The sequence below is a fragment of the Pempheris klunzingeri genome, chromosome 16 (assembly GCF_042242105.1).
Source record: "Pempheris klunzingeri isolate RE-2024b chromosome 16, fPemKlu1.hap1, whole genome shotgun sequence".
Lineage (NCBI taxonomy): Eukaryota > Metazoa > Chordata > Actinopteri > Acropomatiformes > Pempheridae > Pempheris > Pempheris klunzingeri.
This window is the reverse complement of record NC_092027.1, coordinates 18,923,492-18,946,345: the sequence shown is the minus strand read 5'-3', so window position 1 is coordinate 18,946,345 and position 22,854 is coordinate 18,923,492. Positions and strand designations below refer to the sequence as shown.

At 43.3% G+C, this 22,854-nt stretch overlaps 1 protein-coding gene across 1 annotated transcript in view; it reads left to right on the top strand.

Moving 5' to 3' along the window:
* The window catches only part of epb41a (erythrocyte membrane protein band 4.1a), a 45,076-nt gene extending 23,184 nt beyond the window's left edge, over positions 1-21,892 (top strand). Inside the window, exons 13-19 of the mRNA XM_070846099.1 lie at positions 90-137; positions 1,974-2,036; positions 5,448-5,618; positions 19,865-19,993; positions 20,813-20,914; positions 21,559-21,639; positions 21,794-21,892. Coding sequence (XP_070702200.1) covers positions 90-137; positions 1,974-2,036; positions 5,448-5,618; positions 19,865-19,993; positions 20,813-20,914; positions 21,559-21,639; positions 21,794-21,892 — 693 coding nt within the window. The remainder of the gene's footprint in view (positions 1-89; positions 138-1,973; positions 2,037-5,447; positions 5,619-19,864; positions 19,994-20,812; positions 20,915-21,558; positions 21,640-21,793) is intronic.
* The last annotated feature ends 962 nt before the right edge of the window (positions 21,893-22,854 follow it).

Genomic DNA, 22,854 nt, shown 5'->3' with positions numbered 1-22,854 from the left:
TACTGTATTACAAATGTTTTGTTGCTGAGTTTGACTGAAACAGGACCAGAGCACTCAGTAACTCTGTGTTTCCTCTGATGGGGAAGCAGCGCTCTCCGCAGGACAAAACAAAGACGGAGATGGTGCGAGTGAGGAAGGTTAGCACGCTCCTGAGCCAGCATTCCTGCTCACCCACCATCCTCATCCCTGCATCAGTTCCACATGAAGACGCCTTTATTTTTGCTTTCCTGTTGCCTGGCACTGCTGTTTTGCAGGGACACAGAGGGCTAGAACCTCTTGAGCGTTTTATGATTTCTGGCTGTTTGTCTTTCTCTGAATGCTTGTGCACGTCCTATCATGTACAAGAACTACTATTGTTTGGTCACTGTCGTTCCCTGGAGCTGTTTTATACAAGAAAAATACTTTTTGTCAAACGTTTTTCTAGAGGAAAGGTGCAGGTAGTAGCGGTTGACCTGATAATATACAGAGTTTTTAAACTGCCAGCCAATAGCATTTGTGTCCTTATAGCATATACTGCAGATGTGTTTATTTCATTCCAAATAAAGGAGTCACAGAGCAGAAAGAGAATGACACGGAGTAAACATACTCGATATTAATATGTGACAGTTACACATTTTTTTAACATGAACCCATAGATATGATATAGATATGTGATATGTACTGAGCGGGACGTTTTATTGTCGGGCCACTGCAATCCCAGTATTTTGAGTCGTTGCCAAAGGCACCTCCACAGCCATGTTTATGGCATCACAAACACATTTGAGCTCAGTGGACTCTCTGACTGTCTGGATGTGACACGACAGGCAGTCACAACGACCTGTCATAGTCATAACGAGACTCAATCTGATGGGCAGACTCGTGTGAGCAGACAGGCTGCAGACATGAGAAGGCAGCACACACACAGAAGGGTTCAGCAAGTCAAAGAGGCAGCTGTACAGTATGTGGACAGGAATTACTCAGCCACGCATATGTAATCTATTCTGACCAATCAAAGCACTACATGCGACATTTTACTGTCAAATTGAACTGTACTTTCTAAATCTCTCTGTAACAGAGCAGCAGTGGCCCTGGTACTCCATGCTTTCATGTAATGGAGACACTCCAGGCTGATGCAGATATCAGTGATAGGCTTCACAACAACACCGTAGTGGAGCACTCATCAGCTAAGAGCCACACATTTCCCAGAGCTCATTTTGGACCTATGTTCAGTGGCCGGAACTTACAACTCCAAATGAATGCTAATGTTGCTCTGGAAGTGCTGGATGTGTACATAATGTGTACAGACTGTCTGCCTGCGTTCTCCAAATCAAGCCAGGCTCTGTTAGAAGGTTCCAGTGAAGTGCACAGCTGTAGTTGTTGAGTGGTTGGAGGTGATGCTGTATTAGAGGACAGTCAGTGAAGCTCAAGTTTAGTCTGCAGCAATTCAGGTTTCGTGTATTTTTTAGGTTTCACTCTCGCCATTTTGTTTTTCTTTCCACCTAATCTGAGTTAAAGGGATGGATTTAGTTTGTACACTGTACGCCACTTTTTCCTAAATGAGCTCTTTTATACTGGTTTGTGATTCACTTTTAAAAAAATTTAAAATCTTTCATCAATGTGTCACGACAGCTGAAACGTCAAAATCATTGCATGTCAAAGGAATTTTTAATTCCCCAAGTGATGAGCAGACAGAGTGATGTGATTCACTGCAGCCACCTTTGCATGCACAGCATGTGACTCCCGCTGGCAGCAGTGAGTGTGTGCAGTATCTGCCTGGCTTCCCACACAGACGCTGGAAACACTGGGAATAGTGGGAACTGCAACACACACACTGTGTTCCTTGCAACCACATAGCTCTCTTATTTTTTGTATTTCATATCATCGTCATGGTCAGTGCTGCTCATTGAATTCCACTGCAAATCAAATATGAAATGTTTGAATGAATTCTGCATAATTTTTCAACCAGCTCTTCCTTTTTTCCTCGTTTTCCACAGAAAAGAGCTAAGAAACTTGAGGGTGAAACTATTTATATCAGACATAGCAATTTAATGTTGGAGGTTTGTATCTTCAGTCTTCAAATATCTGTGTTGTTTTCCAGATATCTGGCTGTTTGCTGTCACCTCTTTCTGGCTGCATGGATGTTGTGTTGATTTTCTTTTTACTGTAACGCTTCTGTTTCTCTTCATCTCTTATTTTGTTTTCAGCTTAACCCTAAGGGCTTGGCATGCACTATTTTCCTCTCTGATTCTCATGCAAGTAGCTTCACTTTACTTTGACATTGTCTTTGTCATCTCATATTTTCACACCATGAAATATATGATTGGGAAAGGCCTCCAGAGATTTAACAGAGGTTAAAGTTTAAACGGGTACTGCAGCATTGCCTTTGGTGCTGAAACACACACACAAGTGAAATTATCTGAGATACAAGCTATGATATTATGGTCTATGATATTATGGCTGTGAGGAGGGTTTCCCCATTGTTTAAGGTCCACTGCTGGAAGTGGGACATGCCTCTTAGTCTCCTTCACCACGCTCACTGTTCAGATTGAAGTTGTGGTGTGCCCCTTCAGTACGTCATAGATGCTTTTATCCACTCACACTTACTGATCTGGGAAAGTCGTGAATTTAGACATGTTGTTCACTAGTTTGCTGATAAAACCAAGATCGACCTCCGTAAGCAGGACGTCATGAGAGCTCGACGTGTGTCCCACAGTGTGGCTTCTGATTGGTTAGAGCAGCATCTGACCTCTTGTCACCGGGGGAACCTGCTTGGCTCTCTATTTAGATTTGGAGTCCTGTCCCCTCTCGTAACGTGCTGATGAAAATGAACCTTTTTGAGGTTCACCTTATTAGAATCTCCCGCCAAGATGAGGGCTGCGTCCAGATGACTCCCTCAGTCCTGTACCAGAGGAGTGAACCATGTCTCACTCTCATAGAGGAGGGAACATCTCTGATGTCCCTCTGGAACGTGATCCTGACTAGACATTGTCCAGCAGAGGTGTACGGTGTGTGCACAGGTCTGCAGCCTCTTTCTGACCCCACAGTTTCTCCCTCTATGTCTCTTTCTATTTGTGGGGTCTGTGCTTCTTTTGTTGTGAGCTCCCGTGAAAGCAGCACAGTCCCCGTAAACCACGTAATACATCACCAACAGCCATTATCTTAATCACAAATAAGGCATCTTTCAATTCAATGAGTGTTATTCTTGTTAATGAGATGAAAAGGCTAAGAGAAGCATGTCATCTAAAAGAACTACGCCACATATTCTGTCTCTTAGGGAAGCTCCATGTCCTCTTCTCCCCCTAAAGTTAGTTAGACACCTGCACAAAGTTCAGACTATCAGACAGGGAGGGAACGTGGCTTTTTAGGAACAAAACTCTTGCTTTTAACTTGTGCAGGTTGGACAAAATCAAATGACTTTAAACTTTACCTCAATGATAAACTGATAGCACACCCAAAAACAATCAAAAGGCAAAGCAGGAAAAGCACAAGCAGAAATATAGTTAAAGATTAAAGAAGTGTCCCCATAAGCCTTGTAAGTGTCTCAGCATGCCCAAGAACGGGCCGGCTGTGGCTCAAAGGTAGAGTGGGTCGTCCATCAATCGGAAGGTTGGCAGTTTACCAATACCAGGGCCCTCACCCATCCAAATGGGATGCAGCTGCACCTTCACAAATCATTCACACAGGTGGAAGGATAGTATTCTTTCACACACGTCTGTGCCTCAGCCACAGCTGCCACATGTTAATTCAACTAGTGTTTGTCCTGCTTTGACATGGCAAAATGTCTGGCAGTGAAAATTAAAGAAGAACATTCGTATTCTTTCCCAGTCATGTATGTCACTAACAGATTGTGGTCACTGGTGTTGTTTTTCATTGGTCCTCGTGGTTACAGAGGACTGCCAGTCTCTTTTCATTTACTCATTCATTTCCTACGTAGATCTGACTCCCTGGTGATGCTCATGTTGTATTTACTGTCCATGTGGGACTCTGAACTTGTATTTGAAAAAAATAGACTGTGTAAAGATGGACAACATGACAGCCCCCCCCCCCTCAAAGTAAAGCCAAAACATCAGGCAAAAGTCTGCACAGTAGAGCCCCATCATTATGGTCTATGGCCATACTACTGTCCATCATGCCAACATCCATGTGAAGAAAAAACAGGCTCTATTCGAAACCTCCTACTACATACAACCGACAAAAGCAGTATGCAACATAGAAGAGAGTGCAAAGCAAAAGGTGGCTACCATGAAGAACCTAAAATATAAAACATATTCTATTGTTTTTTTTGTTCACTAAATAATTCCATATGTGTTCCTTCATAGTTTTGATGTTGTCAATAATAATCTATGTAGAAAATAATAAGAGAAGGTGTGTCCAAACCTTTGACTGGTTCTGTATCCTGTAATTACTAATATTAAAGACACAATATTTGCTATTAAGACAATGATGATGCAGAAAAACAAAAAGAAATGTCAATAATATAATGACTTTTCACTCATTCCAAACTACAGAGTAGAAGTATGAACTCCCTCTACAGTGATGCACAGGTGACTCGCTAAACTACAGTAAACTGCAGTGGTAAGCTAGTAGGCTCGCAGCCATGAAATAAGCCTGACACAAGTCAGAACAACTTTTTAAATCAGCCTGTTGATCTGATCTGAGTGAATATTGAGCAGCTGGAGGCTGATTTCTGCCTCAGATTTCCTCAGAAACAGATTTAGTGAAAGTTAACGTAACTTTCTGAACTGTCTCTGTTCATTCTACGCTAAGTGCTCTGTACTGTGGGACACCGTAGGGACACAGTAGAGAGTGTGTCTTTTTCCAAATCAGTACAAATCTGGAGATCCTCTGCATACTGCAGATTTTGCTTTTGTCTGCAACTGCATATGACGTGCTGTGTTTTAGTACACTGGAGTATGTGGTTTCTAATACAGCCTGCAAGACTAGTTCTGCTAACTGAGTTCACATGAGACAAAGAACCACCACAATCCTGAAACAAAGACTATGCAGGTAGATCAGAGCTGTCTTGGAAAAGGAGATAGCTTTAACAGCATTGAGATAATGAAATTCATTCATGACCCTGGAAACAGCACAAAAGGAGAATACTGTTGTAACTGCGTGTGGATATGGATTATTTTACTCATGTCATGTCGGAGTCAAAGAAGCGTCTCCTTTCTCTGTAGAAGCTGCCTTTGTCCTGCAGCTGTGCCTTCCTGAGGTTGGATGTGTACACCACTCACCCTCCATGCTTTAGTTCTCTCTGCTCACCAAGTTGTTTGCAGGTTTTTCAGAGAAACACTTGTTATACATTTCCTCTTGCTTGAATCCTCTGTACATCTGCTGCTCTATTATTTTCTTTTCACCTCCTTTTCCCCTCCTCCTATTTCATTGCCTATCGTCCTCGTCTTTCTCCTACTACTGTCACATTTTCCCTCCCGTCTACCGAATCTGATGTTGTGTTCCTGTTGAAGGACGTGGATAAGACCCAGACTGAAATCATGCGTCACCACACTAGCATCAGTGAGCTGAAGAGGAGTTTCATGGAGTCTGTTCCAGAGCCTCGGCCCAGTGAGTGGGACAAGCGTCTCTCCACCAACTCGCCTTTCCGCACAGCAAGCATCAATGGCCAGCTGCAACCAGCGGTGAGTTTCAGCACACATGCAGCATGCAGCTGATTACTCTGGAGTAGGCTCAGAAGTTTCGTCCCGGCATCAGATCAGCCTCATAGAATCTCTGCAAAGCTTCCAAGTTGTTGAAAGGCGTCTTTTTCATTTGATGCACTTATACCAGCAGCCCCCTCCCCCCCTCCCCCCTGCTTCCAGTCTTGTGCTAAGCTAGGCTAAACACATCACTGTCCCATCTCTGTGCTGGAAACACAAAATGAAACTGGTGCCATTCTTCTCAGTCTGACTCGAGGTAAAGCAAAAGGTTTCCCTCAAAACGTCAGACTGTTTCTGAACAGCTTTTACTGCGTCACTCTCTGTAGCTTGTGTAAAAACAGCTCAGTAAAGCCTAAGAAGCTCTTGGTGTGAACCAACTGGCAGGATATCCATTACTAGTGGTAGTTAGATTGGAGTTAGAGTTGGATTTCCAGGATCTAATCATAATAATAATCATAATCATAATAATAATGATAATAATAATAATAATAATAATAATAATAATAATAATAATAATAATAATAATAATAATAATAATAATAATTCCCCACGTTTATTCAGAATGTCCTGAATGCATTTTCTGGAAGCCTTACTTCGAAATGTCCTCTAAACTGTGGGCTCAGCTTCGGTCTGTTTTCACTGTTTAGTCCTTTACGCACATAGATTCCTAAACTGTGCACTCTTTTTAGAATCTGGTCACTCAGTTTAGTAATGTGTGCTCATGGATGTTCTCCCTATATTCTTTTTTTTAACCAAATCAGCCCTGGTGGCTTTTCTAAAAAGATAAATGCCTGATCCCTGAGTTGCTCAGTTTGTAGAAGTGAACCATCATTTTAAAAGTTCATATATTTTCATAAACCATAACACCACATCTTAGAAATACCAAGTCAAATACAGTGCCTTCAGATTATCTTCAGGGCTCATGCTCTGTCTCTGATTTACCTTTATGAAACAATGGATCCTGAGCTCTGTGAGTCGTTACATTCTAATCATTCAGTGGGTGCTTTTGTCCAAAGCAACTTACAGTGAGACTATTAAAACACAACAGGAACAAGCTGTCCACGTCATCCAAAGCAGAATGTGAAACCCTTCATAAAAGAGGAGAAGCAGATGCAGACTAAGCCGGTACGACATTAGATGGATCTGAGATCATGTCAGTTGGAACCTGAAGTGGAAATCTACAGTATGAATTACAGTAAATATGAAATATAACAGCGGTATAATGTGCACTGTATGATTCCCCATTCTGCCCCAGAAACCAACCAATATTTGTAAGCTGGAAAGCTGCCCTGCCCCAAGTTAAATCATTTCAACAAGTAGAGGCTTTACAGACATGTGGACATGTCACAGGAGAGAGCTCAGGTGGAAATAATGGTTTGAATGATGGCTGAATTCTGTTTAGCTGCTTCACTTTCAGGGTCCTAGCAATGTGCACGCTGGACCTGGACACCACCGTGGTGTTTAGGAGGACACTTGAATAGAACTGAGCCATCGCTAAGTGGAGGCTCCACACACACACACACACACACACACACACACACACACAGAGTGCATGTGTGTATGACTGAAAGATTGAAGCTATTCACATTTAACACAGGGTGCCTCTTTAAGACCAAGCTTTAACATTTGGTAAGTACATGAGAACCTTCAGTTTTTCGCGTGTTATCGTCGTGCATATCACCAAAGAGATGAAAGTGATCACATTCACTCACAGTGATCTCTAGAAAGCAAAGCTTCGCTCTGTAGGGCCCCTGAATGTCTGGGGCCCCGGGGGCAGCTGCTTGCTTTGTATGGTTATTCATCAGGTCTTCAGGAGTCACACCGTATATTCCCACTATTTAAAGAGTTCACATGAACAGACATGGTTGGAGGAATATTTGGGGTAAGACCAATATGTGCACACAGTATAGATGTGTTATTATTTCCCACGAAGAATACTCTGCACTACATCGTCTCCAAACGTACACTGATCCTCCACTTAGTGGTGCTGTTGGCTTTCTCCATTTCATTCCACTGCTTTAGCATGACTGGAACTGCAGTCACTGAAGGACCAAACGCTTCAGAAGTGTTTTCACATTTGTGATGATAGCATGTGTGTGTGTATGTGTGAGCAGGGGAAGATGTCTACTGTTGTACCTGTGGACAGAGTAGTTGGTGGCGTGTCTCAGTTAAAGGTCATCTTGTGCTTTCCGGCACAGGCTGCAGTATGTCAACACCGTCCAGTGTTTCTTTATGAGCAATATAGAGAATGGCACCTGGAGGCTGTGGCTATGGTCTGCTGCTAACAAGCAGCTCTCCAATTCCACCAGACTGTGCTCAGCTGCTACCTCAAGGGTTCCGTATGCTTCAAACCAGCCAGTTGGTATAAGGTACGTCCGAGCATGTCTGAAGGCAAAGGTGCACACCGGAAGGGGTAAAGCGTGCTTCTGTAGCGAGGGAGAATGATTGAACAAACGGGGGACAAGAGCGCACGTGTCTTTTCAAAGGCACTCCTGGTGTTGTATTCAGCTGCTCACAGGAAAGGTGACACAAGCAGTTGTGTGAAAACATGAAAGAGAGAGTTTGTGAGAGATTTAAACGCTGCGTACCTTCTCACCTCCACACGCTTGTCCAGTCACTTTGTGGAGTGACAAGTGGGTGTGATTGTAGTTTTTGGAAAACGTACAGCAATGGGAGAGGATTTCAGTGCTGTCCAACGATCTGACAACCACTTAGTTTGAAGCATACCAGCGCCTGTCCTGGATCCCACCCCCTTCACCCCTAACCTCAGCTCCTTATCTCTGCCTCTCTGTGAATGGCTGCTACAAGCTTTGTAATCCTGCTTGATCTACCAATTGGTCGCATGGCTGGGTTAATCCTCATAATGTCTTTGCATGACGCTTGTGCCTGACATGATCAGTGAAAGACTGAGGAGCAAAAGAACGCAGGACAACAAGCTAAAGAACAATGATTATTAGCCAGAGGACTGACTGTCCCTCCTCCCCTCCCTTCATCTGTCTCACCATCCAATCCTCTTCCCGTATCTGTCCCTCCCTGGATGTCTTTACGTGTTTTTCTCTGTCTTGTATCTCTGCCATCTCAGTCTTCATCCCCTTTCCACCCCCATCTGAAGTCTGGGCTTGTTTCTCCATTCAGATCCCCACTGACTCCATCCTCTCCCCCACAGCCTCTACCATCCTGTCCTACGTGCTCAGACAAAGACACTGAAGGTCAGAGAGGATCTCAGTCCTCCAATCTGCCAGTGTTTCCCTCTGGCTCTTGCCTGTCCTCTACCCACAACTTGAAGAATCAGTTTCTGTCCCAGATGTGGGGTCCTGCGCAGTAATCGTATCTTTATAACGTAATACTCAAGAATCCAGTCACAACAGCACTTTTTTTGCTGAAACCCTAAGGCACAATTTTGGTAATTTCATATTATTGCTGAATGCTAGGAATTATGATGACAGATGAGATGAAAAATAGAAATACTCTCCATTGCATCATCACCCACCAGTTAAAAATTCCCAGATTCTCCCTGAGCTGTTAGATTGCTGCAGGCTAAACACATATCTTGCCTTGTGTGCAGGACTACATCCCCACCACCCCCCCTGAGTGCAGTGCAGAATTGTCTTAGAAAGTGTTTCATGGCGAGCTCCGTCAAGACTTCCTGTCATCTGAGATTCCAAGATAATTGACAAACTGTTGGTACATTGTAAAACAGTGCAGATGATAATATGGCTTTACCAGCCCATAATAGGAAGTCTTTCTGCTGTTTCCCCCTTCCTGTTATTTAGCCGATTTTGCACTGCCAAAATATTTTGCACTACCCAGCATTTTAGCTGCCAGAGAATGCCTTTCCTATTGCCACCATGGACCAGAGATTCATTACTCCCCCTGGACACCACTCCTCCTGTCCTGTCTTCCTTCACCTTCTGCCGCTGCTGCAGTGTCGAAAGGTTCAGCCTTATTAGACCAGACCTGTCATCTTCTTACAAACTACAGAATCTGTCAGTGGCTGTTTTCCTGTTAGAGTAACTCAGCTATCAATAATACTCTGAGGAATGTTTGGCTCTGTTTAATGAACATTTGATATCCTGTGATCTGTTAAGAGTCCTCCGCCTTCTTTGGCTGAAATGTTTTGCTCACTTACAGCAAAAACAAGTTCTTGTCAAATTGTTTCAAATAGCAGTAGTGATGCAGCTTTCCACTCTAGCCCTGCGTGTACAGTCTACAACGATTACAGTGGCATATTTTCCCAAATTGGTGGTAATTGGCCCTTTATTGCCTGCTGAAGGTTTATTTATTTGTCAGCTCTAGGTAGCAACCTCATTGCCTTTAAATGTGTGAATTTGTTGAAAACTGCTTTTTCATTTAAAAATGAATTTGAGAACCCAGAAAAGGGGTTGAAGGTTAATTAGACACGAGAAGTCCAGAAATACATGATGTCAGATCATCAGACAGGTTGGACACAAACCACCAGGTTAGGTAAACGAGCTTCATCTGTATGACTGCTCAGGCTTCTTGCCCTGACTGTGTTGTGCAGTGTTACCAGATCTTAGCAAATACTTTATATAAACTACAATTTCCTTTAAATCATGCCCCTTTGGATAGTTACATAGGTTCATTTCTATGCAATAAGTAATTATTGAGAAATCGTCTTTCCATTATAGTAATGTTGTAACTACAAAAGTAAAATAAATGCTTCAGCTCAACTGGAACAGCCACAAAAAGTAAGGTTTATGCTGTTACCAGCATCTTGACCTTGTCATAACAGGAGTATGAGCCTACTTGAGAAAGTCAAGGTCAAGTATGATGTTTCCATCAGCCTCCCTGAGCCAACAGTTGGAGTAACTGCAGTAATAAGTTAACTGTCTGCCCGTGTTAACATTCTTCTGTCAGACAATAACACAAAACTATTTAGTTTAAAAGCTGCAGGCAACCTCTTGCAAACCCATGTCCCTTCCAGGCTGAAGCATCCATTCCTCCCTGTACTTTTCCTCCAACATCCCCCTCCTTCATTTCCTCATCCATCAACCCCCCCCCCCTTCCTCCTTCACCTGCCAGTTGATCATATCCCACTTGTCTGTTCATTGTTATCTGTCTCTCTTCGTCTGCTGCTGCTGCTGCTGAGCACAGCGAGGGAGGCAGTCTCTGTTTGGACACAAGGTAAGAACATGTAGTTTGTCCCCAGCGCCAAGGGGACCACCACTGTACAGACAAGGCTGCGTGCTGGAAGAAGATGAGGAGGACAGTGAGGTTGATTGGGTTGATGATGATGATGATGAGGAGGAGGAGGAGGTGGACGAGGACAAGGAAGAAGAGGATGGACGAGCCCGTAGTCACACTTTAAAAGTGGCCATCAGTGTGCTGGATGAGGGGAGGAGCTTGAGTAACCCATGTGAGCTGAACCCAGCCAGGCTCAAGCATTCTCGGATGTCTTTCTTTCTGTCAGGGCTGCTGGTGATGGCCCTGACCATGCTGTGGCTGGCCTTCATCTAGAAAACAGAGTCCTGAACATTTACTCCTGTAAGGTGCCCTCAGCCATCTAGAGACTGCATCATTGAAGTGCTGTTTTGTCGCTCTACCTTGAGGTCATGATTTCTGTTCTACCTTTCTAACCTTCTATGTGCCTCAGTTCAGTTCAGCCTGAAATTACTGGACTCAAAAAGAAATGTCACACTTTACAGTGAGCCTATGTAACTTTTACTGAATAGTGGCCACTGTGGCTACAAGAAGCAGGTGACCCTGCTCAGCCACAGTTTAGTTACTTTTGCTACGCTTGGCATTGGCTTTATACAACGATAATGGTGGCAGATTTCTAGACAGCCGCAGGCAAAACAGTCTTTAGTTTTTGAACCAAAACACTGAAACGTCAGCGGCAGATTGTATCAGCTCTAGTTACCTACTAATAACCTTTACCTAAGGTAGAAAAGACCCTACCTGATATTATATCAGCCTATAAACCTGAGACTAACGCTACATGTTTCAGACACCTGCCCAGTTAATGACCAATGGAGAAGACAGAGACACAAAGGAGTAGCATAGCTGCTGTGTGAGCAGTTGCCCTAGCAGTGTAATACATCTTAAGCATGGGCAGATGCTTGTTACATAGAAACACACTTGGACAAGCAGCACAGAGGTTTGATTCATGCTGTACTCTTTGTATTTTCAAACAGTATATTAGGATTCAGATGTGTGCAAATACACAGGAAGTAATGTGCTTTCCCCAGTGAGGGGAGCTCCACTGCTAATACCTAATGATTCAGTCATCTTCAATGGTACTTCAGTGCAGTCACTATTTCTAACACTATTTTTAAGCTTTGGAAGGTTTACTACAGAGACTTCTCTCACACAGTGGATGTTCTCGTCATAATCCCACAAAATAATGCAGCTAATCATATGCAACTTGTCTATGGAATTAACACTAGGTTACTACTGTAGGTGCTAAGTTTTCATGAATCCTCGTTACTCTGGTGTTTCTGGTTCTGGTTTCTAAAAGAAAAAAATGACACCATTCTTCAAAATCTTTCGATATCAAGTCTGGTCCTTACTAGATCTGGTGCACTCTGGGGAGTCCAGAGGTTGACAAACCTACCATGTCTAGTCATGGTCGCTAAGCTATAATTGGACAATTGCCATTCATGGGAGGCATTGAGCAAATGGTCAATTAAAGTACAATGGTAAATTATACTAAAACCAATCAATCAATCAATCTTTATTCATATAGCACCAATACATAACAGCGTTATCTCAAGACTCTTTCCATAAAGAGCAGGTCTAGACCAAACTCTTTAATTAGAGAGAGACCCAACGATTCAGGAATTCAACATTAAGGATTCAAGAATCCCCACATGAGCAGCATCAGATATTAGATTAGGAAACAGTGGAGGAAGAACTCCCCTTTAACGGGAAGAAACCTGGAACAGACCCAGGCTCAGAGGCTTTCTGTTGGACATAAGACATAATGTCCGTCATAAAGTCGGTAAAATCATAATGTCAATTACTGCAGTATCTATCTGCTTGGCTCATACCAGACCAAGTGAGACTGCAGTTTAAGAATTCAACGTTTAATTTGTATGAGAATTAAATATCATTTCCTATTTCAAAAGTTATATTGTCTCTCCAGGAAAGAGTTGTTTCCAAGAAGTCAGATTTAGTGCTTTCATTATACGTATTTTCTTTTTAAATGATAACGGTCTCTGCTGTTGAGTCGATTTTCAGCAGCTGTGCCAGAGAATGAGTTTACTAAGATGTCACCTCAGACATTTCTGTTATACAGCCCTTGGACAATATTACATTTTTCAGTTATGTGGCAAAGGTTAACAAACATGTGCAGTCAGTTAACCGAAGCTCTCAGACAGGCAGAGTTGTGACTAACATGCATTAGCCCTGTGGTAAAGTTGGACCAAGTACCTGCAGACAATCAGGCCAAGTGTATGAATCCATCAGTGGACAAAAGGAATTACTCAGGAATGTATCGCAGCATTTTTTAAAATCTTTTTTCCAGAAACATGTAGTGGAACACGTATCGATCCTGACGTTGTTAACAGTTTAATCCTTAATCCAAGATTGGGCCAGCCATATAGGTGCAACCATTATGTGATGCTGGGATAATATTTATATAATACGGCAATGTCAGAATAGGATCAAGCTATAGATCAACTAAGATCAACTGTAATAAAACATTAGTTATTTTGACGTAATTCAGTGGCTTTTGAAAGGGTACAGAGAACCTGCTGTAAAAGCAGAACGTCCAAATTCTCATTGAATGATCTGTAAAAAGTAACAATCATCAGAACTATGTGTTTGCTGGAGATATGTAGTTTTAATTGGACAATGAGGTCTTGCATCCAGCGAGGATAAGGTAAAATGATAGCAACAGTTAATCCTTGTAAATATGTAAGCCATCACCTGTTGGAATAGTCAGGCCAGCAGCACCCTGCTGTGCTCATGCACCCTCACAAGCCTCACTCCTTCAGCCATGCTGTACTAGTTACTAGTTAGTACATGACATCACCATAAAAACCTGTTGGTTGCATCACTGGTGAAGGTATTCTTTGTTTTGCTTGCTACAATACGCAACTTTTCTCTTTGCCACAGGCCTTGTTAAAGACTTGGGTCTTATCTGGCAGCATTCGTGCCACCAAATGTTCTGACTGTCCAGTTCATTTGAATGGAATTCAAAGCAGACCACTCTCAGCAGATCCCATCACAGAAGCCAAGCAAATCTATGCAGAGCTCTGCTTGGGCATCTTTGGCGTGTAAAGATGTGCTGTTGAAGTGAATGGAGTGCTGACCTTTGGGGCAGCAGAGAATCCAGAGGGCCATGACATAAGCTGTCCTACAACATCTTGCTTTGGACAAAGACAGACAGCTCACTGCTCGTTATACTTGCGTTATACTAGCCACTGTACTAATACAGGTACACCTGATACCTGATACCTGGTACAGGTGTTAGCTGAGGCCAGGTCCAGTGCTCTCTCTGATCATCCTCCAGCCTCTCCTCTTTCCCTGTCTCTCTGTATGATAATAAAGTGGACCCAGGATAAGCCCATTGTGTCCACATAGCTCTTTGGATTTACTTGTGCTTCATGTTCTTTCTGAACACACCTTGATAATTTACATGCAGGCCCTAAGTGACCAGTGTAATCATTTTAACCTCCCAAAATGCAAATGACTATTGTAGATCACAGAGGCCTGCTCCTAGACGTTGATCTCTGTCAACTGTTTAGCACCAACATGGTTGGCTGCATGTGGTAACAAGAGGCAGTGAGATGGAGGTTGCTCTCTCCAGCGGTGGAACATGTTGGATGCACAGTAAAGATGGCAGACTGGATTTGGGAGGCTGTGTGGACACCTCCCAGCAGGAAGCCCAGTGTGACAGAACTGGCCTTATACTTTTGGTTTTGATGCTAAATAAACAAATGACTCTATTGTGGCGGTTTTTGAGTGATTTCACCCTGGTGCACTGGTAGACACTACAGTACCTCCAGGGAACAGACATATGTCAGTCGGACTCTGACAAAGGCTCTCGCCTTTTCCCGTTTTCTCATCTCTAATATTTGCCCAACAAAGTGGAATCATTACAGCCTTAAGCGGTGTCAAACTCACCCGAGTGCTGTGTGATGAACTTTAGCTTACCCTTAGCAGCGGCGCTGAACTGACTGACTGATACAGGATATCCCCTGAGGGCGTGCCACAGCTCTGTGTGCTACAGCTCTGTGTACTACAAACCCATATCCTCGGCTCGCCTCGGTCTGACTGTGCTGTGCTGCTGCTGATTCGCTGATACGGCTCTCAAACATGCCAGTCCCCTCACACTTTCCGTACATGCCAGACTGCTGAAGGATACCCAAGAGCCCACTTTGGAGCAGCTTTTATTAAGCCTGTTATCCTGTGGAAAATGTTCCTGCTGCTGCAGTTTGGCCTATAATTAGAGAACTTTTAGTGCCTGTCAATACTAAGACTATTATTTAGCACAGTGATAGAGGTGCTTTTATTGCTCTCAGATCTGCTACTGATTCAGCGTAAGAGTTGCTAGCTTTTTGTTGATTTAAAACTCCACACACGTAGGACCAACAAACTATCACAGAAAGTGAAATGAAACACTTATTGATTTCAGGCTGATTCAGTTTCATGTAGCCTACAGTTTAACTGGGAGGATAATGAAGCAGCCATAAGATTCTTTACTTCCATGCACTTAAAAACTGAAATAACACGAAAATATGAAATAATAATAAAGGAAGATAGTCCCCAGACTCCGGTACACTGAGGCAGCACAACGCTTAAACTCACTGATGCACTTTTTTTGTACAGCTGTCAGAAAGGGTTGTATGGTGGGACAGGCTGGTCTACATTTGGAAAGGTTTAGTGTTGAATGATGATCCCCCACAGAGATGATAAACAGTACATTCCAGATACTAGTAACTAACTACTAACTACTAAAGTAGTAACTACTTCTAAACCTGCAGCCATAAGATCTGATTAAAAGGTTAAAAGTGAATTTGGGCTACAGGAAAGAGTCAGTTGTTGCCTGCCGCTCCTTCCTACAGTTTTCTTTATTGTTGTTCCTGTAGCCTGTTAAAAGTACCCAGCCTGGTCAGGTGGTGCAGCACCAGTGACAGACATGTCAACCTCTACACCGCACTTGTTGTGTAAAGGACATGCTGCTCCCTGCATCGTTCTGAAAGTTGCTACTGAGCGTAAATCCTCCAGATGTTTCAATTCTTAGGGATACTGCGCTGGCTTGTCATAATCCAACACCACGCAGGGGTGTGTGGTGCAATGAATCAAGCGTTGTGCTTGGCTGAACAATACCTGTTATCAAAAGTGGCCATCCAGTTTTTTCTTCATGATCAGCATTAAAATGCTAATGCACACTAAAAGTGTCCATTAAACTGTAAATAAATGGTCTGTATAGCACTTTTCTAGTCTTTTCAACTACTCAAAGCTTTTCACCCATCATTCATTCAGGGGGAATCTAAGCTGGAGGAGACTATTGTTTCACACACATTCACAAGTCGGGGTCTTCGATTTCGACATGCTGACTCTTAGGAGCCGGGGATCGAACCACTGACCTCCGATTGATGGACGACCCACAGCCACCGCTGTGGTCTTGGTCTACAGTCAATATAGTCCATGTAGTTTCTATCTGAAATGCTCTCCATTTTTATTTGACTATTTTTTCTCAAAGCCATAAGGGAACGGGCCCAATAAGTCACTGGTCTAATAAAACCCATAAGGACAATAAAGGCTCTCTTGGCTCTGTTTGGAAAGACATTGGATAGTTGGGCAAGCAGCAATTCTGCCGTCACATGACCGCAGGGCACTGTCATTCTCATCCTGCTGATAGCAGATAGATGTCGATGGTTAGTCCCTGTGAAAAGTTGCATATTTAGCTTTAAACCTTTGTGTCCAAACAGCAGTCATAAGCAGTGGAGGTAGAAATCTTTGTCTACAGAGTTATAGACCATTTGCTGAAGTTCTCTTGGTCCACTTATTAATGCTGGACACACAGTATGTTGATGTACTCGGTCCACTAAGACGCCTAGTGCTGGTGGAATATGTCATTTGTAATTTCTTCTCTCTTTTATACATGATGTGTGACTTCTTCAATTTCAAGGCTCAGAACAACGTTCTTCTCTGGTTTCCTGAGAACTTTTTCAACTTTTGTTTTAAAAATGATATTGTTGCTGTAAATGAAGTAAATTTGAATCTGCGGACAATCTGCTGTGTGTCAATTAGATGATTTGACTCTATTGGAGAATTCATTACCATACTTCATGGAATCTTCAGGAGTTTCATGAATGTTGTATCCACGGTGTAGACGACGCTCAGAGCCAATACAACGATGACAGGAAGTGTTGAGCATGTACTCATCTTTATTCTAAGTATGACTCAACTATGACAAACTCTGGGACAGTGTAATGTTTACCCTATGAAATGTTGCTGGGGCTGACATGATACACGTTGTAATGTGTGCGGCACCGCTGTTTAACTAAATATATCCCTAAGAGACTGCATGCTCAGTAAATGTACTCAGCCTATGGGTGGGTGTGTCTGACCTGCTAATGATCCTGTGTCTGGATGTTTGGGTAATCCTGAAACTGTAAGCCTGTACTTTTCACTGTGATACTAAAGGAACGTTGTTCGGTTGTTTTCCACTGTCTACTGATGGATTTTCCCGTATCCAGCTACTGGTTTTGTCCTCTCTTTCTTGGTGTATTGTAACTTTAGTATGCATTTAAACCCATAGTAAGGAGTGTTATAGGTACTATAATAATAATAAATTCATAAAACCTGACATGTGTACATTTGAATATCTATAATACAGTTGTGGTCTTCTTGTAAGACAGTTGATTCATAAGTTCTTTTTCCTTGCATGTCTGTGGTGGTGGTTTGTCAACAGGGAATGATCACCGTGTCACCGTGGGTGGGAGTCACCGCCGTCACTCCCACATGGCTTACATCTGATCCATACGATTGTGTTTTAAAGGAACATGAGACTCAAAATCCTGAATTTGTAACTTAAATTGCGGTTATTATGAACAGTATGTTGTCTTGCAGTCAAATATAGAAATGTCACCAACTGGTTGGAGGAGAGAAAATCGGCTCCACTTCATCAGGAAAATTGCGCTAAAGTAGAAAAAGCATTTTGTGTAAAATGCAGTGTGAATGCTGAAATTACTGGAAATTCATAAGCACTGCAGAAGGGAACCTCTAATGACACACGTCGTGATCTCCGAGCACTCTGCCACCAGCCACACTTATTCATAAGTTTCATTGAGGCCTACAGTGAAAAAGGATAAGGTCCTGATTCTTAAACATCTTAAAAACAAATATTAGCAGTAGCAGCATTAGTGGTATTAGTGTGTGTGTGTGTGTGTGTGTGTGTGTGTGTAAGGCGTGTTTACCAGCGTTGAACATTTCCCTGGCGTTAAGGTTCTGAGCAGCAGTACTCTGCCACGTGTTCATTGATTATGTTCATTGAGGGACAAGAATGGCTGTAGAGCATTGTTGTGTCCCAGTCCCTGAGCTGTGTCTTCTGAAGGTGTATCCTTTGGTGGACTGAGGGCTAGACAGCTCAACCTGCTCCCCCACCCCCATACAAATTATAAAAGCAGAGGATTCCAGTTCCTACTCCTAGCCCCCCAGAGACTAAAATAATAGCGGTATTAATGTGTGAGATTCAGTTTTTCCTTAAAGTTGTCACAAAGTTAACATTTGACTTGATGGACAGTGTAACCATGAAAGTTAAGGAACCAGGTGTGGAAGCATGCAGATAAGCTTCTTTTCCATGTGACACAGCTTTGTGGACTTGCCAAGATGTGTTCAGTCTTGACATGCGTGAAGGCGCTGACAGTATCTCGTCACACACTCATCTTGAAATGAAAAGGCTTTAATGGCGTTCGGCTGAAATTGTTAAGGTGTGCTCCAGACATGTTTTAGGGTGAGTCCAATTATTTAGAGAAGAGAAGCGCTCCGTCTCTGTGACTAAAAAAATCCAGAATCTCTGAACATGCAAATATTTACAATATCTAAATGAACAGCTGGACACCCAGCTGGAGCTTCACTCAAAGTCCATTCTCAGTGTGTCTGACCTGGACGCTGCAGGGTTCCACATCACACTTGTGTCAGTTGCGTACTGGACCATGATTGGCTCTAAACTAGTAGTGATGTCACAGAACTACCTCATGCTCAGATGTAAGGTGAGTTATTTATATATATATATATATATATATATATATATATATATATATATATATATATATATATATATATATATATATATATATATATATATATATACATACATATATATATATACATACATATATATATATATAAAATGAGAAATGTTCTTTTCCAGCAGCCCTGTGGTGTCAAAATCTGCACATTCTGTGCAGTAGAGCTCAAACATACTGATAAAGCAGAAAGGGAAAAAAGGCATTTGCAACTGGAAAGGACTATAATGGTTTCTGCATGGTTTAGGGGCACATCCAGCAGGATAGTGGATCTTTGGTTTTGGGAAACTATAAACAGCTCTGATGCATTTCTTCTTTTTGAGGTCCTGCATTAGTACTGCTACCAACAATGAAAACACAATGCACCATGAACAACAATATTAAGTCATCATGTTTTTTGTGAAGGGGCTATTGAACACTCGTCTCCCCCAGACTCTGAAGAGCCTCTAATACAGGTATCAAGTAAGGGAAACACATGGATGTGATGCTTGTACTGCTCCTGCACAGTCAAAGCCATTTAGTGAGTGGCTACTCAAATGTGCACTGCTCCATATCAGCCCTGTGGGTCTCTTTTTTAGATGATGCAACTAATATAACAGCAGAGCCCTGATCTCGCCCCGATGGCTTCATTTGAACACACCACAAGTCAAAGCCACTGCTCGCTTTCAACAACTGAACTTGAACAACCCGCAAATCTGTGTGTGAAATCAACTAATTCTGCGTGGTCCATGCAATGACTAAAGTTATGACTAACTTTAGGAGGTCCGTATGTTTCCTGACTTGTACCAACGTTCCACCTTCTTTAACAAATGCAAGACTACAGTAGTTACACCAGGAGCCAGTATTAAGGCACATGCTTGCAGGGCGGGGTGGACCGTTATCAAGGCAGTTTGTTAGTGTGTTTAATGTGTTGCTTCTGAGTGGTACAATTAATATGTGACACTTGTTTTGTATTGAAAGAGCCCTCAGACAGTTTGTTGCTGACTGTTTATCTGATCCCTCCAGTCTCCTGTGCTAAAGACGCAGACAATCACCATCTCTGACGTCACAAACTCCCTGAGAGGAAGTGTGACCTACAAGGACATCCCCTTAGTTCATACTGAGACCAAGACCATCACATATGAGTCAGCACAGGTGAGGGGAATTCTTGAAATTGCACACAGTAAAGTAACATTTCACAGTCAGTGATTGCAGGCCTTGATCGAATACACTTATACATCTAAACTGTCCCACCCTGGATGCAATGCAGAGTGCTAGTACACATGATGACCCATGTTCACTGTAGAGGACTGGCCCAGCCTGAAATGACTGTCCTTGTCTGCCCTCTGCCAACCTGTTGAAATCAGGCTAAGCTCACCAGACTAGGACACTCGACTTGTTTTCATTAATGGCTCCTTTCAGTTAGTGGAAGGGATCATATATTATGTCCAGGGATTGAACCACTAGAGGGCCCCAAGGTCCTCTGTGCCACACGTTTGGCGCCTGTGGATCACAAGCTTGAGCTGGTCGGCCCCCTCAGCCCTGCAATCAGGGGCCGATCCCTCCACATGCCAAAGTGTCATTGGGCAAGCACCCAGCATGGCTAGCTGCCACCGGTGTCTGAGCGGCATCCAGCAGCATCCAGCCTCTTTTTCCAATTACCTTGTCAATAGTTTCAGTATGATACCAAAACGGTACTTTTTTGATGAACATGTTGTCCCATTAAACTGATTTTTGTGAGCAAAAACCCAAAGTTGTCAAACATTAAAGTAGTTTGAACACAGAACAGAATACTTATTTGACTGGCCAGCTTCAGACACATTCTGGTTGGTAATGAAAAAGTTGTGAAGTTCAACACGTAGCTGTTTCAAATAGGATGAAAATGCATGTAAAAGTCTCATAAGAGCAGTAAGTCTGTTTGAATGGCTTCATTTGAGATTCTTGTGTAACATTCAGAAGGTTTCTGTCCCACAGCCGGTGGACAGCCTGGCAGAGAGGGACTCAGGGATGCTGCTGAGTGCCCAGACCATCACCTCGGAGACCATCAGCACCACCACCACCACCCAGATCACCAAGGTGTGTTCATGGACAGCCCCGCAGTCAGTCATTACACATCAGCACAGCCGTTTCCCACCCCGCTGTCTCTTAGTCGCTGAGTCAGCGGTGCTGCCCCTTTAGCACACTCTAGTTAAGAAGAAACTAAACCTCCTCTCGTCAAAATCTGGAGCACTTAGTTTTTGGTCACAGTGCAGTGGATATCCTTTTGTCTCTCCTTGACACTAATAGAACGTCAGAGTCATGCCCTAGTTAGCCAGACAGCCACTAGACTCCACTACGCAACCTGTTTGTCCTGTGGTTTTTCTTTCACCCACGTTAGCCAAAAGGGGATCTGTTACTGACAGTGCAGCTTTTGTTTTGTCTGGTGTTTTGTCGTTCTTTATTTGGGGGCACATGAGACAAACACACTGTGCGAGGTGAAAGGAAAACCGTGCATGTCCGCGTTTTGAATCAATGTGCATGTCTTCCATAAGTGTTTGCTTGCATCAAAACGGGACACCACACTTGCCACACTTATCAAAGCACAAGTGTTGTCTTGGCCTCCCTGCTCATGTGGATTCTGTTTTCATCCAAAACTCTCTCGGAGGGATTATGAAGATGGATTTAGGCACAGCGAGGGCTTCGTAGCTTGCATTTTAAGTAGTGTCATGTCTGTGCTGCAGACGGTGAAAGGAGGGATCTCTGAGACTCGCATCGAGAAGAGAATCGTCATCACTGGAGACACTGAAATTGATCACGACAAGGTGAGTTATGGAAATGATTGAAGGGGACTCATTGTTCACACTAAATGATGTGTGATGATGTTTGACCGTTATGAGGTCAGGGTAATCTGCTCTGCCTGTTGATTTTAATGACATTCTACTTCCATCTGATCGTAGTCCTTTCTTCACTCTTCAGGCTTTGGCTCAGGCCATTAAAGAGGCAAAAGAGCAGCACCCAGACATGTCTGTTACCAAAGTGGTTGTGCATCAGGAAACAGAGATCACCCCAGAGTAAGACCGACTGGTGCTTTGCAAGGTGAGTGTCCACCCTGAACCCACCTTCGTCCAGCCCTCATCATCCATCCTTTGGTCTGAGTGGAGCTCTTAACATGGCCATAAATCACTTGCTGTTCAGGATGTGAAGATCAGATTCCCGTCCCATAGCAGGAGTCTGTGACAAGGCCAAGTCCAAATGGGGAGACAGGAGCATTACTCAGAAAAGAGGAACAAACAAGTTAGGACCCTGAGGTGTGCATTTGGCTGCATCTAGAGCAGTGTTAATACCCCCCCCCCCCTCCATAATCCTTCTTACTGTCTCAGTAATTGTGCTGTGATCTTTTTGGGGTAATGTTTGAAGAGTTGCTCGGGGGGGGGCTCAGTGATGATAGAGTCCCTCTGCTGGACTGCAGTGGTACCACACACAGCCGCCAGCTGACTGAAGAACGGGTTGTTGCTGTCTCAGCAAATCTCACGCTGAAAACACGCATCGGCTGCAGTAAAATCATACGAGCACCCCCATTTTCTCTGTAAATCTGGCCATGGCGGCTTTGCTGTGGAAAAAGATTTCACTGAAGAGGCTAAACACATTCCATTGTTCTAAAAGAAGCCACAATAAGCCAGTGAGGCAATGACAGAAGTCACCACTGTGATTCCACCATCACACAGTTAGTGGCGACAAGGAGACTAAACAGAAGCATGAACACGCTGATGCTAAGAATCAGGACAATATCAGGACCTCTCAGCTGATACGTGATGTCCCAGCACTGTGTGCGCTGTGTGGATGAAGGCTACACAGTCACAGTCTGTGTTTCACCATGAAACAAGGTGCCTCAGCGTGTGGGGGCTGCTAAATGGAGCCCATGTGGCTTTAATCGTGGCTCTGTTTATGTGATGTTAAAGGGTCCAAGCTGGAAATGTGGTGCTGTTTAGCTGGCTGACAGGCTGGTATGTAAACATAGTGGCCCCACCTCCCGGCCC